At 32.9% G+C, this 13053-nt stretch overlaps 1 protein-coding gene across 3 annotated transcripts; it reads left to right on the forward strand.

The window, feature by feature from the left end:
* The first annotated feature begins 43 nt into the window (after positions 1–43).
* On the forward strand, positions 44–8369 carry LOC133668455 (TOM1-like protein 1). Of its 3 annotated transcripts, none has more exons than XM_062088316.1 (5): positions 44–280; positions 474–691; positions 783–1342; positions 1907–2152; positions 7693–8369. In XM_062088316.1, the coding sequence occupies exons 3-5, from the start codon at positions 824–826 to the stop codon at positions 8110–8112; spliced, it is 1185 nt and encodes a 394-aa protein (XP_061944300.1). In that variant the 5' UTR covers positions 44–280; positions 474–691; positions 783–823; the 3' UTR covers positions 8113–8369. The 3 variants fall into 3 exon arrangements, with proteins under 3 accessions (XP_061944300.1, XP_061944301.1, XP_061944299.1); XM_062088317.1 differs by having other exon boundaries at positions 549–691; XM_062088315.1 differs by lacking the exon at positions 474–691 and having other exon boundaries at positions 47–280.
* The last annotated feature ends 4684 nt before the right edge of the window (positions 8370–13053 follow it).

Here is a 13053-nt window from a genome sequence, read left to right on the forward strand (position 1 = left end):
ATGAAAAAGGAGGACGGCTTGGCCGGCGAATGGGCCGCTGTAGGTATAAATTCCCTTATAAGCCAAAGGAAAAAAAATAAAATAAAAATCTAAGCAATGGGAGAAGTACAAACGAAAAATACCTTAAAATAACTGAAATATTATTATGTTAATTTTCTCTGCACGTTAATAAGGAGACTGAAACAAACAGAAGGTCCTTCGAAAGATCATCATCGTCAAGTCTCTACAGAACCAGACTCAACAACAACAACAACAACAACAACAACAACAAACTGCTAAGGTAATCTATCCTTTTATTTTTCTTACATGGGAATAATAAAATAGGTTAGGTTTATTTTTTCAGATTGTGGTCTTTAATTTGATCTGATCATGTCTGAGTTCTTGTAATATGCTCAGCTCATCAAATTAAAGTAACAGAATTTTGGGGTTTTTTTTTTTGGATTTCTCAGTCTTCTATATTTGTTTGGTTTCAGAGAAAATTGAGAAAGCTTTGAATTTTGATCAAACTTTGAAATATAGTTGAGTTGACTCTACTTTTCCCCCCCAAGAGAAGAGAACTACCACCCAAACAAATCTGTCGTCCTCTCTCTCCTAATATTCTCTAATTAGATGATTCTCTCAAGCGGAAAAATATAAGGCAAAGAAAGAAGTCAAATTTTGAATCCTTTTCTGTTTCGTGCTACTTCAAAAGGTGAAAAACTCGCTTTTGTTTTCCCTTTTGCTCTCTGCTACTTGATGTATCGTGGTTTTGTTCTGGTTTATGTCGGTTATTGGACTTTCAGGACAACAATCTGAATCTTAGGGTTTGGAAAAGGCTGCGAAGATGAGTGACAATTTGATGGAGAAGGTCAGTGCTTTTGGCGAACGCCTCAAGATTGGAGGTGCCGAGGTGGGTCGAAAGATGAGTGCAGGCATGAGCTCAATGAGCTTCAAGGTGAAGGAGCTATTACAAGGTCCTAACCAAGCCGATAAACTTGTCGAGGATGCCACTGCAGAGACGCTTGATGAGCCTGATTGGGCCATGAATCTTGATATTTGTGACATGATCGATCATGAAAAAGTTAGTAGTGTTGAATTGATTCGTGGCATAAAGAAGAGGATCATGATAAAAAATGCTAGGGTACAGTATTTAGCCTTAGTATTGCTTGAAACATGTGCTAAGAATTGTGAGAAGGCTTTCTCAGAGGTGGCGGCTGAGAGGGTTCTTGATGAAATGGTAAAGTTGATTGATGATCCTCAGACTGTCGTCAATAATAGGAATAAAGCTCTATTGCTCATTGAAGCATGGGGAGAGTCAACCAGTGAACTGCGCTATTTACCTGTTTTTGAAGAAACATACAAGGTACTCCTTTTTGTTTCTTAGTGATTTCACTTTTTGAATGTTTGGTAAAGAAAAAGAATGTTCTATTCTCAATTGTCTTTTGGCTTGCTAGCAACAAAATATTATTTGATGTTAATAGTTGTCTCAAGTTCAGCTTCCCCCCCTATCTCCTATTAGTTCCTAGTACTTGGATTGATATATTGGATGTTGTTTTTATTTGGCTGTCAGCCTTTTTATATAGTATATCATAGAGAGTTGTCTGCTTGATGAAATATGATTCTTAGCCGTAACAATCTTGGTTGAAAGGGAGGGAGTCGTAAAATCAAAATAAGTTGGCTGGGTAAATATGCTAAAATTCACCCATAGAAGTTAAATGAACTGTTCCATATTTAATTTGACAGAGCATTTGATTGCTTTAAATATTTGTGGAAATAAATTGTCTTATGGATCACAGATGAAAATTATGCAGGTGCTTTGATTTGCAGTGTTTCTATAGAAGATAAATTCACGTAGTCCTTTGGTTAGTGCAGATTTATGAATTCTTGAACCATTATTGTTTCTTGACTTGTTCGTTTTGTTCTAAAGAGTTTAAAATCAAGGGGTATCCGGTTCCCTGGTCGTGACAATGAGAGTTTAGTGCCTATCTTCACCCCACCTCGTTCTGTGTCAGCACCAGAAGTGGATACTAGTCTTGCACGGCAGATTGAGTATGATATTCCTCTGCAAAGCTTTACAGCTGAACAGACAAAGGAAGCATTTGATGTGGCAAGAAACAGCATAGAGCTTCTCGCTACAGTGCTGTCCTCTTCACCTCAACAAGATGCATTACAGGTACTTCTTATTTTACAAGTTTTCGATATCCAATTAATTTGGTGTGGATGTATTGATTTTGATTAGATAAAAAAAATAGCTCTACAATCCTACTTCAAATATGAGATGCCTAAACTCTTCTTATTGTTTGTGTATGAATTCTTTTGTTCCTCGACTTTCACTTGACTTTTGTAAACTAACTAACATTCTAAAGATATTAAAGTTGTGTTTACTTGTGAAATTTTTTTCAGTTTTGCAGAATTTTTTTTCTCAGAAATAGAAAACTAAAGAAAATGTGTCTACTAACTGAAAATGAAAATTGATTTCTTAGAAACTTTGTGTTTTCTAATTCTCTACTTCTTCATAAAATTGGAAACACAAAAATAGTTGTTTTCCAAATTATCCACAATAAAAATAAGAGTCTTGTTTGGTTAACCTAATGTTATGTGTTCATTCCTTTTCATATTTTTAATTTAAGCCAAATAGGCACTTGTTTTCTATTTTGAAAAAAAATGTATTTAATAAACATGTTTCCTTATTTTTCTATGGAAAAATCTCTTTAGAATAAATAAGAAAACTAGAGCCAAAAACCAAAAAAAACTATTTTCTGAAAAAATAACACACAACCTAAATTGACTTATCTAACCATACTTGGGACCTGCTAAATTGTGAAAAAATAAGGCTATTTTGAGTGGGCTTTTTTAAGTGGATTATTAAAAACAAGATTATCATGTTCAGATGTAACATGTTGGTCAAAGAAAAAATAGAACATTTCTAATTTCTTAATTTTATATTGACGATGGAGAACATTCTTTATAAGTTGGCCCATTTTTCTAAGAATCTAGGATTTCCAATTTGAAAGCAAGAACAAGCAAACCCTCCACCCCAAAAAAGAAAAAAGTTGAAGAAAGAAAAACCTTATAGAAACAGTCGGTCTTATCTATGTAAATGCCAAAGCAATTATGTCGGTCTTTGCTGGTATTTTTGGTTGCATGTAGACATAACTTTTTGTGGACTTATTTCCATGGTGAATGCATAACTTTGCATATTATTTATTTATTTATTATTTTAGGGTCTGCATCAAATTTTCCTTTTAGATTTTGATGATATAATAACTATTTAATAAAATTTTGATTTAGAAAAAAAAAAAGTAAAACTGAAATCTTATCTATAAATTCAATTTTTTTGTTGTTTTATTTTCCCTTCCTAAGTCAATCAATCAGTGGTGCTTATTGCAATGTCATCCCTAATGACTCAAGTCCTCCAAAAGAAGCCAAATGTCACCAATTAAAATGAATACGTACTTTATTCATTTATAAGATACTAAAGACTGATAAAATGTAGACATGTTATCATTGCAATTCTATTTGTGATTTTAACAATTCCAACTTTTTAAATACTGATTTTGCTTCAATTCCTGGTTGACTCAGTTTTATGAGCATGGCGACAAGTTTTATTGTTTCCAGAACCTTGTTAAACTGTACATGTCAAAATGCAAGTTTAACAACCATGGAGATATGGTTGAGTATTTTCGCATTATCTCTTAATTTTCGTATGTTTTTAATATAAACATATATTTACTTTTAAAAATTTTAAAAATTCTTAATTGTTTGCAATTGAAATGTGATTTTCAATTCTTTTTTGGAATTGGGAATTGTAGAAGGCATTGAGGATTGAGTAGGGGAAATAAACACATGTAGAGAGAGAGAGGGAGAGAGAGAGAGGGGAGCTCTGTTTGTTTGTGTGTGTCTATTGTAGAAATAGATAGCTCTGTTTAGAGGCCCCAGCTTATTGTTTTTCTGTCTTAGCCTCCTATTTGTACATTTTTTTTGTTTAACACCCTCTTATTTATCTTTATTTCTCAATTTTAATGCCACTTGCCCTGTTAATTCACAAGTTCTGTTGCCCAGATATTTGAACATTATATTTTTTCAAAGTCTACTTGGATAAGATAAAAAAAATGAATTTGGCCTGTAAATTCTAACAATGTTTTGTAGATGATACTTCGAGTAATCATTATCTAATACTAGGAATTCCATATCTAAACTTACAAACAACTTGAGGAACAGCTTATTTACATGTGTATTTGTGTCAGTACACAACATCTTCCAATCATTGATCTAAGAGTGTTTGGTTGCTTCTCATACATCTTGAAAATGGATGAGACAAAAATGTTCAGCGAAATTCTGCTTACAACCAAACATTCTCAATCTATCCCAACAACTGTCAACCTGCTTAAAAGAATGCTACTATGTGTTTCTCATACCATAGCTTCAATATAACCCAGTGTGTCAACTCCGTCATATTATACCAAACAACCATCTACGTATGCATACATGGGTCAAGATGTGTATCATTATAAGAAGGCATATTGGAGCAAGTATTAACACGCATAGAACCGACAAGGACTGATTCAATAGAAGAATCAGTCTTGTTTGTGCCAATTTCAGCAATGGCAGCAAAGTAACAGTACCACTGGAAGGAAGGACAGAATAACAACATGGAATCCCGAGCTTCCATATTTTGCACTTGTAACATGTGTGTATATATTTTTGATGTTCAAATTGATTTGATTTGCCTTAAAACAGGACACTTAAATTGGTATAAGTTTAGGGATTCTTAGCAGTTGGGGGCCAGGGATGACAACATGCATATGTGTTGGGGGCCAGGGATGACAACATGCATATGTGAGTTCTTAGTATTTGATGTTGACGTCATTCTTAAAGCTCATGTGAAAAGGTGGTAGTTTTGGGTTTTTTCACTGTGTGATGTTAATGTCTTCGTCCAAGTTCATCTCTGAAAATGTTTCCAATGCAATCATATTGTTATAATCAGCCCACTTCTCATATGGAAACTTTTTTTGCTGACTGGTTAGCTAGGACAATAATTTTTTCCCTACCCTGTCGGAGGGAGTCTCCGCCTGCCCATAACTGTCATGTTATTAGGACAGCATGGGTGAGAAAAAATCATAGACTGAGGATGGAAATAAAAGATCTATCAAGCAATAAAAAATTGGTCAGAGAAAAGATTAATTTAAAAACACAATTAATGATGCTTGATACATGGTAACATGACACCTATGGATAGGAGGAAGTTTCCTCCAAACCGGCCAGGAGGAAATTATTGTCGAATTAACTATATCTATTTTGGTGTCTTGAGCCGAATCAAAATTGCCTCATGAAGAATGAGAATGTCTGACAGACATTGCATTCATCAAGCTGGACTAGTGAGAGTGGGAAATGCTGTGTTTTCTTCTTATTTTTTTTAGAGAGGCAACCAATAGGAACATACGTGTGTAGATCTATCTGCATATGTTTTGCCGTCCAGATCCCTATGAATTTACCTGTTTTTGGTTGGATAGAGAAAAAATAGAAAGATCATTAAAGGTTTTTTTTTTTTCCCATCAAATAAAACAAGTCTTTACAATCTCTGTTCTCTTCATTATATAATTCTCTTTGTTTCTCCCGTATCTTGAATTCAATGAAGAGAATGTAATTTTCATTTGTGTATTAGGTTACAATTGTGTTTAAAGAGTGGCCTTGCTTAATAACTTTTGCTGTTATTAAACAAATTATTAACAGAACTTAGCAAAATGTCAGTTGATGTTGTACAACTAATCAAACAGAATCTACTTTTAATAGTGAAACCTTATGTAAACTACAATGAAAAATTTTGAGGATAGGGACCCAGTGACCCATAAGAAACAGCAGGCAATTGTTGATGTAAGTTCATAGCTGTTATAAAATAGAAATGAAATGAGTAAATGTTCCAAGACATTAGTTGAGCTGCTTTCAGTTTTTATTTACATTTACTTCTTGTAGTTGAGATGGTAGAAAGCAAGGGAAAATTCAAAAGATTGCTGATTCTTAGCCCCCTCATAGTCTGACTGTTTGCTGTCAAATTAATCATTTTAGATAAACAAGTGGGAATAAACTTTCCCAAGTTAATACTGCTTCGCATCCCCCCCCCCCCCTGTTTCAAGAGCATACATGCATGAATTGATTTAAATATTAGTTTGTTTGAATTTTGGGGTATAATGTTGTCCTGTTTTATGACGCAAAAAAAGAAAACTCATCCTCACCAATCAGATGAGGAGTCTTACTTGTTGACAAATAATTGTTTGATTAGTGGTGAATTTTGAACAAAATTCTAGGAGGGGCAAGAACGTGGCTAAATGTAGAGGCTGCTGTGTCAACACTCAATTCTTTTCATGTCAGTTTTGGATCCATTAATTCAATTTGGTCAAAACTAAAAAATAAGATCAATAAGTTAAATATTGAAAATTTTCTATTTAATTTTGATGATCAAATATAGCGAGTACCTTTGAAAAATGTAAACATAAATGTGTGTAACTGTTCAAAAAGTTAAGCATACTAGAGGAGGCTGTTCCTGTCTCCTGTCTCTACAGGGATGTGCCATTGGGTGTGATTTCTCTCGAAGTGCATAGCTATTATATTTTATAAGGATTGGGTCAACATGATTTGCAGTAATTTGAAGCAGGAAATATGCCAGTTTCCACCAGGATGGCTGGGATTGCCTATCAGATAAAATAAAAGAACAGACATTATTCAGTGGAGAATTTTTGCTTTTCATTTGTCTTCCACAATATCTGGCCATTTTTCCTTAATCCTGTATTGCTTTAACCTGTTGTACTGCACATGTCCTAACAGATAAAGAGTGAAGCATACATTGCAATATCTCAAGATCAATTGTTATGTTGTCGACCTAATCCTATCATGAACCTCCCTGAAGTTTTTTGATTTACCATCTTCCACCTAGCATCTTGTCCTTTAAATTTTTTATTTTCCTTCCAATACATGTTGCGGCTGCATAAGGTGGTTGAAGAAAAGTAAAGTATGATATCTTAATTAGGACCAAATTTCTCTCTCTGTAATTTTGGTACTTTCAAATAGTTGTCTATTATCAAGAGAACTTACGAAATTTACTTGTTTTATTTTGGTTTATTGAACAATCTCTTTCTTTTCCTGCAACTTGCATTTTCTCCCTTAATTCTAAAACGTATTGCTATGTTAATTGAATTTGTGTATTCATACTAGGTGGTGAACAGATGCACTAAAATACAACTCATAAAAACAAAAGGCTTTGAATTAGCAATAACTGTCAGTAAGAATTCTGATCAGTGAACCAAGTTTATGGAAGAGCCTGGAGGCTGCAAAAGTAGTTAATGGTGCTTCATACTATGTTAAACTAGAAGTTGTTGATGCCATGTTAAACCTAGAGAATGGCTAATGATTCTCATCTTTCTGTATGCAAATCCTCCAAGATTGTTGTCCAACACTTGCCATGCTATAGCCTTTTCATTTATCTTGATGTGCATGCTGATTTCCTTAATTCCTCTGTTTCAAGAAGCGACTTGGTTTATTGTTGTTTTCTCGTTCTAAGTATCCATGATGGAATTTTGTTTATGTTAGCGGAGATGATGATGCTTGTTTTGGTTTGGGGCAGGGGTTGGTTCACTTGGGAAATCTATTTCAGAAGTTGAGCAACAAGTAATTCTTGTTTGAGATCTCAGTTATAGAATGCTTTGTTTTGATTGGCAGGATGATTTGACGACTACTCTAGTCCATCAGTGTCGGCAGTCACAATTGACTGTGCAAAGAATCATTGAGAAGGCTGGAGATAATGAGGCCCTGCTTTTTGAAGCTTTGAATGTGAATGACGAGATCCAGAAAGTTCTCTCCAAGTATGAAGAGTTAAAGACCCCATCAGTGGTTCCAGTTATACCTGAACCTGCTATGATTCCTGTTGCTGTCGAGCCTGATTCACCCGTTAATGCGAAAGAAGATGCGTTGGTCAGGAAACCTGCAGGTTCACGAGGTGGGACTCATGGAGGGAGCAATGATGACATGATGGATGATCTTGATGAAATGATCTTTGGTAAGAAGGGTGGGGGTACATCCCAAGTTGTGCATGACCCAAAGAAACAGCATTCTTCTAAAGACGACCTCATAACCTTCTAAGCAACTCTATACCAGGCTATTTAGGTGCTGATCACAAATTGAGTTTGAATTGAATTTTAAATGGTTATTGCATTCATAAAAAGTGGGTTGTGGCTTCTCTTTTGCATGGTACTTCCATTGTTTTATGTATATTTTCTGTTTTCTGTAAGTTGTTCATGCTTGGATTTCGCTATACAATTTGCTTTTGGGAGTTTGTCCAGTGAGATTGTATGTATTTTACACGCATTATGCTCTTCCAATAATTTTGTTGCTGCTTCTATGTGCTGTCATAACTCATTTTTGATCTCCTCAATTTCTCAGAACTTCAAAAATTTAATTTTTAACTTTTTGAAAGATTCGCAATTTCATGAATTATTGAAAATAGAAACAAAGGTCTAGAATGTCTTTTCCCCGTGCTATCACCATTTTTTTTTTTTCTAGTATGGAGATCATCTCGCGTCTTCTTATTCATATCATCAAATTTTAATCCTTGAAACTTTGCCTTTTGGTGTTTTGTTTTGTTGGTGCTCGTTATCCACTGTCACTATTTGCTCAGACTATTTGCTCATTCGGAGGTATGCATGCATTTCTTTTTTATTTCTCAAGTTACATTGGTTGATAAATAATAGTTTGGCAGAGAAAAATCTTCCCTGCCTCTGCGCGTACAGGGAAAGAAAAAGAACAATGCCGTTTAAAATAGCATTGTTTTTTTTTTTAGAAGAAAAAATAAATAAATTTGAGTGATAACCCAAAAATAAATTATTTTACCATAATTTTTTACCCAAAAATTCTTGGAAACTCTCTTATTGGGACATTCTTATTTTAGTATAGTATCCTAGATTTTTTACTTATTCTTATATACCTATTGTTCAAGAACTCATTATTAATTTCCCCATTATGGGAACCATAACACCATTATTAGATCTATTAACTCCCGACTTTTCTATCATTATTCTTTTCTTTTGTTGGATTACGTCGAAGTCCACAAACCAATTATTTTATCTCATTAATTTTATGATTGTGTTGCAAAACCATATCATCACATTTTTTATACAGGTGTAAAAATTACCTTTACAAAATTCTTGATTGATATTTTTAATCTTCTAATCTTTTTAAAATCACTAGATCTTGCTCAATTAATCACTTTTCCATAGATTTCAAGAGTTACTCAACTTACAATTGATACAAGATTTAGAATGATTATGTAAGAGATAAAAGTTGCAAAGTAGTTAAGAAATAAGAGAAAAACAATTTAGAAATTTGAGAGAGAGAAAGAAGAACATACAGAAAGAAATAGCTAAAACTTTATTGAAACCCAATCTATCTTACAATCTCCTAATGAGTACTTGATTTATCAATTTTTAATTTTTATGATTGAGTTCAGATTTGCAACTTTACTTTTAGTCTACTTGTTGCTTAAACAATGTTTTGATAATATAAATATATTAATTAGTAATAATTAGTTAGTGTGTTCATGTTATACTACGGGCAAGAGACGGGCTTAAATTAAACACAAAAGTAAATGCCAATTAAATTTTGATTCTTTTTTTCAAAGTTAAAAACTATTTTTTTAAAAGGAAAAAACATGCAAGGGCATGATAATAAATTACTATATACAAAAAGGGATGAAATGCAATTAGATAGTGTTGATGGTAATGAAAGATTTAAGGAAACTTAGTCTTTGAAGTTAGAAACTAAAGATAATAGCGTATTAAAATTTAGTAGTGTATGAGAAAGAAAGGGTAACAAAATAACATTAACAATGTCAATTCAACTGAAACATAATGGACTATATAAGCGGAGCCAATAAACAAAAAACCAAGTTGAAAAAGGAAAAAGCTTGCAAGCATGAACCTTCCAACATTTGTTTTCTTGTATGGAATTCTTGCTTAAGATTTTATACAATTTTAACAACAATTAATTGACCAACAACAACAAAAAGTGAGAAATTTATGATGAATGAGAAATGTTTTAGGTTTTTTTCCTTTAAGTTGGGGGTAAAGTGACCATAGAATATATAACACTCTACTTTAATAAGAAAAAAAAAGGTCTTTGTAAGTAAATGGATCATTAATAGTTGAAGGTTAGGCTGAAAGAATAGTTGGATGATCTAATGTAAGAGGTAATAATGATGACAAACAAATATTTTTTAAAGGTTGGGTGGATTGTTTTTTCTTCTTTGATCGAGTAATAAGAGTATCAAGGTTTGCTAATAGCATCATTTATCAAGCAGGTTTCTTTGTGTCAGGGACCATGACATGTTAGTCTTATAAAGAAAATTAAGGCATGAAAAGATTAAAAAGGTTAGTTTGGTTGGCACTTTATTGGATTATACAATACATTAAAACTTTGAATATTCAAAATGAATTTATAGATCATTGAAATGCAACATGAAAAATTGAGAAGGATGCATTTGAAATTAGAGCGAGGTATTTTATGCATGGATAATGGAAATGTAACATGAAAAATTAAAAGATTAAGTTTTTGGAGGAAAACTTAGTTCCCAAGAGGGTTTTTAGCTTGAAGGGAAATATAGCTTCCTATTTTTTTTTATAAGGAACAATATTTCTTTGAATAAGTTTAACCTCAAAATATAGTATTTTTAAAAAAGCCTTGCATGAAAATAGCTTGTTGTTCTTGACATGCAGTTTAAAGAGTATTTTATGATCTAGATGTTAGGTTTAGAAGATGATGCGTCAATGTTTGTTTCTGGCATAACAAGTTTTTTAAGAGTATGTTGATGATGATAAGGCTATGCAATCTTAAGATTGTCATAAAAAACATTGTTGGTCAATATATCTTATCTAAAAACATTCTTGAATTGTTTTGATTTTTTAATAGGAGTGAAGATTGTCAAACCTGACATCGCGATGACTCACTCTCATTCTTATAAGAAAAAGATTTTTTTAGTTTTGAAAGGGAGGAAAAGGTCTTATGTTAAAAAAAAGATCGCCACATGGTATTATGGTCACTAGGTATCCTAACTAGTCTTCAGAGTTTTGAGGTACATGATTGGTTATGAAAAAATATTATCACCCAAAAACATTTTGTTTAAGGTAAGTTGCATTGTTATTTTTCTTTTATTCCTAATAAGTTTGTTGTGCCTCACCACCTACCAATGATCTATCTATAGGGATTAGAGTGGGTCTACTGTAATGAGTTAAACCTTGAGTGGATGTTTAGGCTTGAGTTTATCAATTTTAAAATTCAAGTCATATTATTCACTTTCAATTACTATCATTCATTCATTTTGATAAAAATTAGTAAAATTGACCTATGTACAACCAATTATTCTTAATCAAAACATGTGACCATTAATGGTCTATTAAGTGATGTTAGAGAATAATTGAATGAGCCTATATTGAGCTTGGCTTTAATCCAAAGAAGGATGGTGCCAAACATTTGTTTATGCATCCAAGATGCATGGACAACAACCCATGAAGGTTTGCTTATTCTATGGTGAAGATATAGTTGCATTTTGTTGAATGAAGTTTATACCTCAGTCCTAAACATCTAAATTGTGATCTTTATAAGTTTATTTACTCATAATGAGCTTTTTTTTTTGTATGAATATCCCCATTTAGATTAAATTTGGACAATGACCTTTATTAATTCATTTGCTTTAAGATGTGTAGTTATATTTAACAATCACATATACAATTCAATTTTAGGGTATTGCTTTAAATACCATGAGTGAATAACAATAAAAAAAACATTAATTTTCATATTATAGCAAAAATGATTAAAAAAAAGAAAATGTTTTGAAAGATTTTGAATGTCAGCCCATGAAGTCCTTGTAATGTGGGCTGAAATCTTTGTGGATTTTATAAACAACTTATAAAACCTAATATAAATGTATATGTGAGCATGAACATTATCTTTTTATGTAAAAAAAACACATCCATGCATAAATAACACAAAGAAATGACCAAGAACATCAAACATAAGCAAGATGTAAACTTTAAAGGAGTGGACCTAGATGTGCAAAAACCAAAAGGACTCGAAAATACATTGAATACATCTACAATGCATGTTCATCCATGAAACACATCATATTAGAAAACACGCAAATAAATTCATGTGGATATGCACAACCATTCTCAAAGTTTATTCAAACCCAAAAATTTCATCACAACACATCCAAACCAGCAATAAACCAAAATTTCAAAGTGGATGAGGTAGACCAAAAAAGGCTGAAACAATGGGTGGCAGTGGCGAAGTAATGATTGAACAATGTTGTAAAAGTTAGCAGTGAAAACTTGATTTGTGTAATGTCTTTTTGGTTACCGGCGAAGAGAGATGGTACATTGATGGGTTCATAGGTTACACCATTTCCTCTTCCTAGTAACGATGTAAGTCATTGCCGATCATAAGAAGAGATCAATGACCGAATAGTTTCAGCTTTTTTTCCCCTAATGTTGTCTTTTTTGGATAGCCTTGATGTTGTCCTGTCCACAAAACATATCATGTTGAAAAATACACAAATAAATCCAAGTGTCCATATACACAATCAATCTCAAAGTTTGTTCAAACCTAAGAATTTCATCACAACACACATCTAAACCAACAATAAACTATAATAATTATTCATAAAATGTTTAGGATTTGAAATGAACCTTTCAGAATGGATGAGGTGGGCCAAAAAAGGCTAAAACAATAGGTGACAATGGCAAAACAATGGTGGAAAAATATTGTAAAAGTTGATAGTGGTAGCTTAGTTTGCATCACGTCTTTCTAGTTACTAAAGAAAAGAGGTGGCGTATGGATGGGTCCAAAGGTTGCACCACTTCCTTCTTTTTTTTGTGGTGATGGCAGTGTAAATCATTGTTGTTTAAAGGAGAATGTCGATGGCTAAACAGTTTTGATCTTTTTGCCCTTGATGTTATCTTTTATAAACAACCTTGATTATAATGTGTCGTCAGACTTAATGGCAGGGGATGGTAGCACGGAGACCACTTCGTA

This window comes from Populus nigra, chromosome 11, assembly GCF_951802175.1.
Source record: "Populus nigra chromosome 11, ddPopNigr1.1, whole genome shotgun sequence".
NCBI classification, from domain to species: Eukaryota; Viridiplantae; Streptophyta; class Magnoliopsida; order Malpighiales; family Salicaceae; genus Populus; species Populus nigra.

What these genes read in the sequence shown, in the direction of transcription:
- LOC133668455 (XM_062088316.1), top strand. Translation starts at nt 824, where the DNA reads ATGAGTGACAATTTGATGGAGAAGGTCAGTGCTTTTGGCGAACGCCTC. An exon ending in TTTTTGAAGAAACATACAAG is followed by an intron (nt 1,343 to 1,906) that starts GTACTCCTTTTT and finishes TTTGTTCTAAAG; the next exon opens with AGTTTAAAATCAAGGGGTAT. An exon ending in CTCAACAAGATGCATTACAG is followed by an intron (nt 2,153 to 7,692) that starts GTACTTCTTATT and finishes TTTGATTGGCAG; the next exon opens with GATGATTTGACGACTACTCT.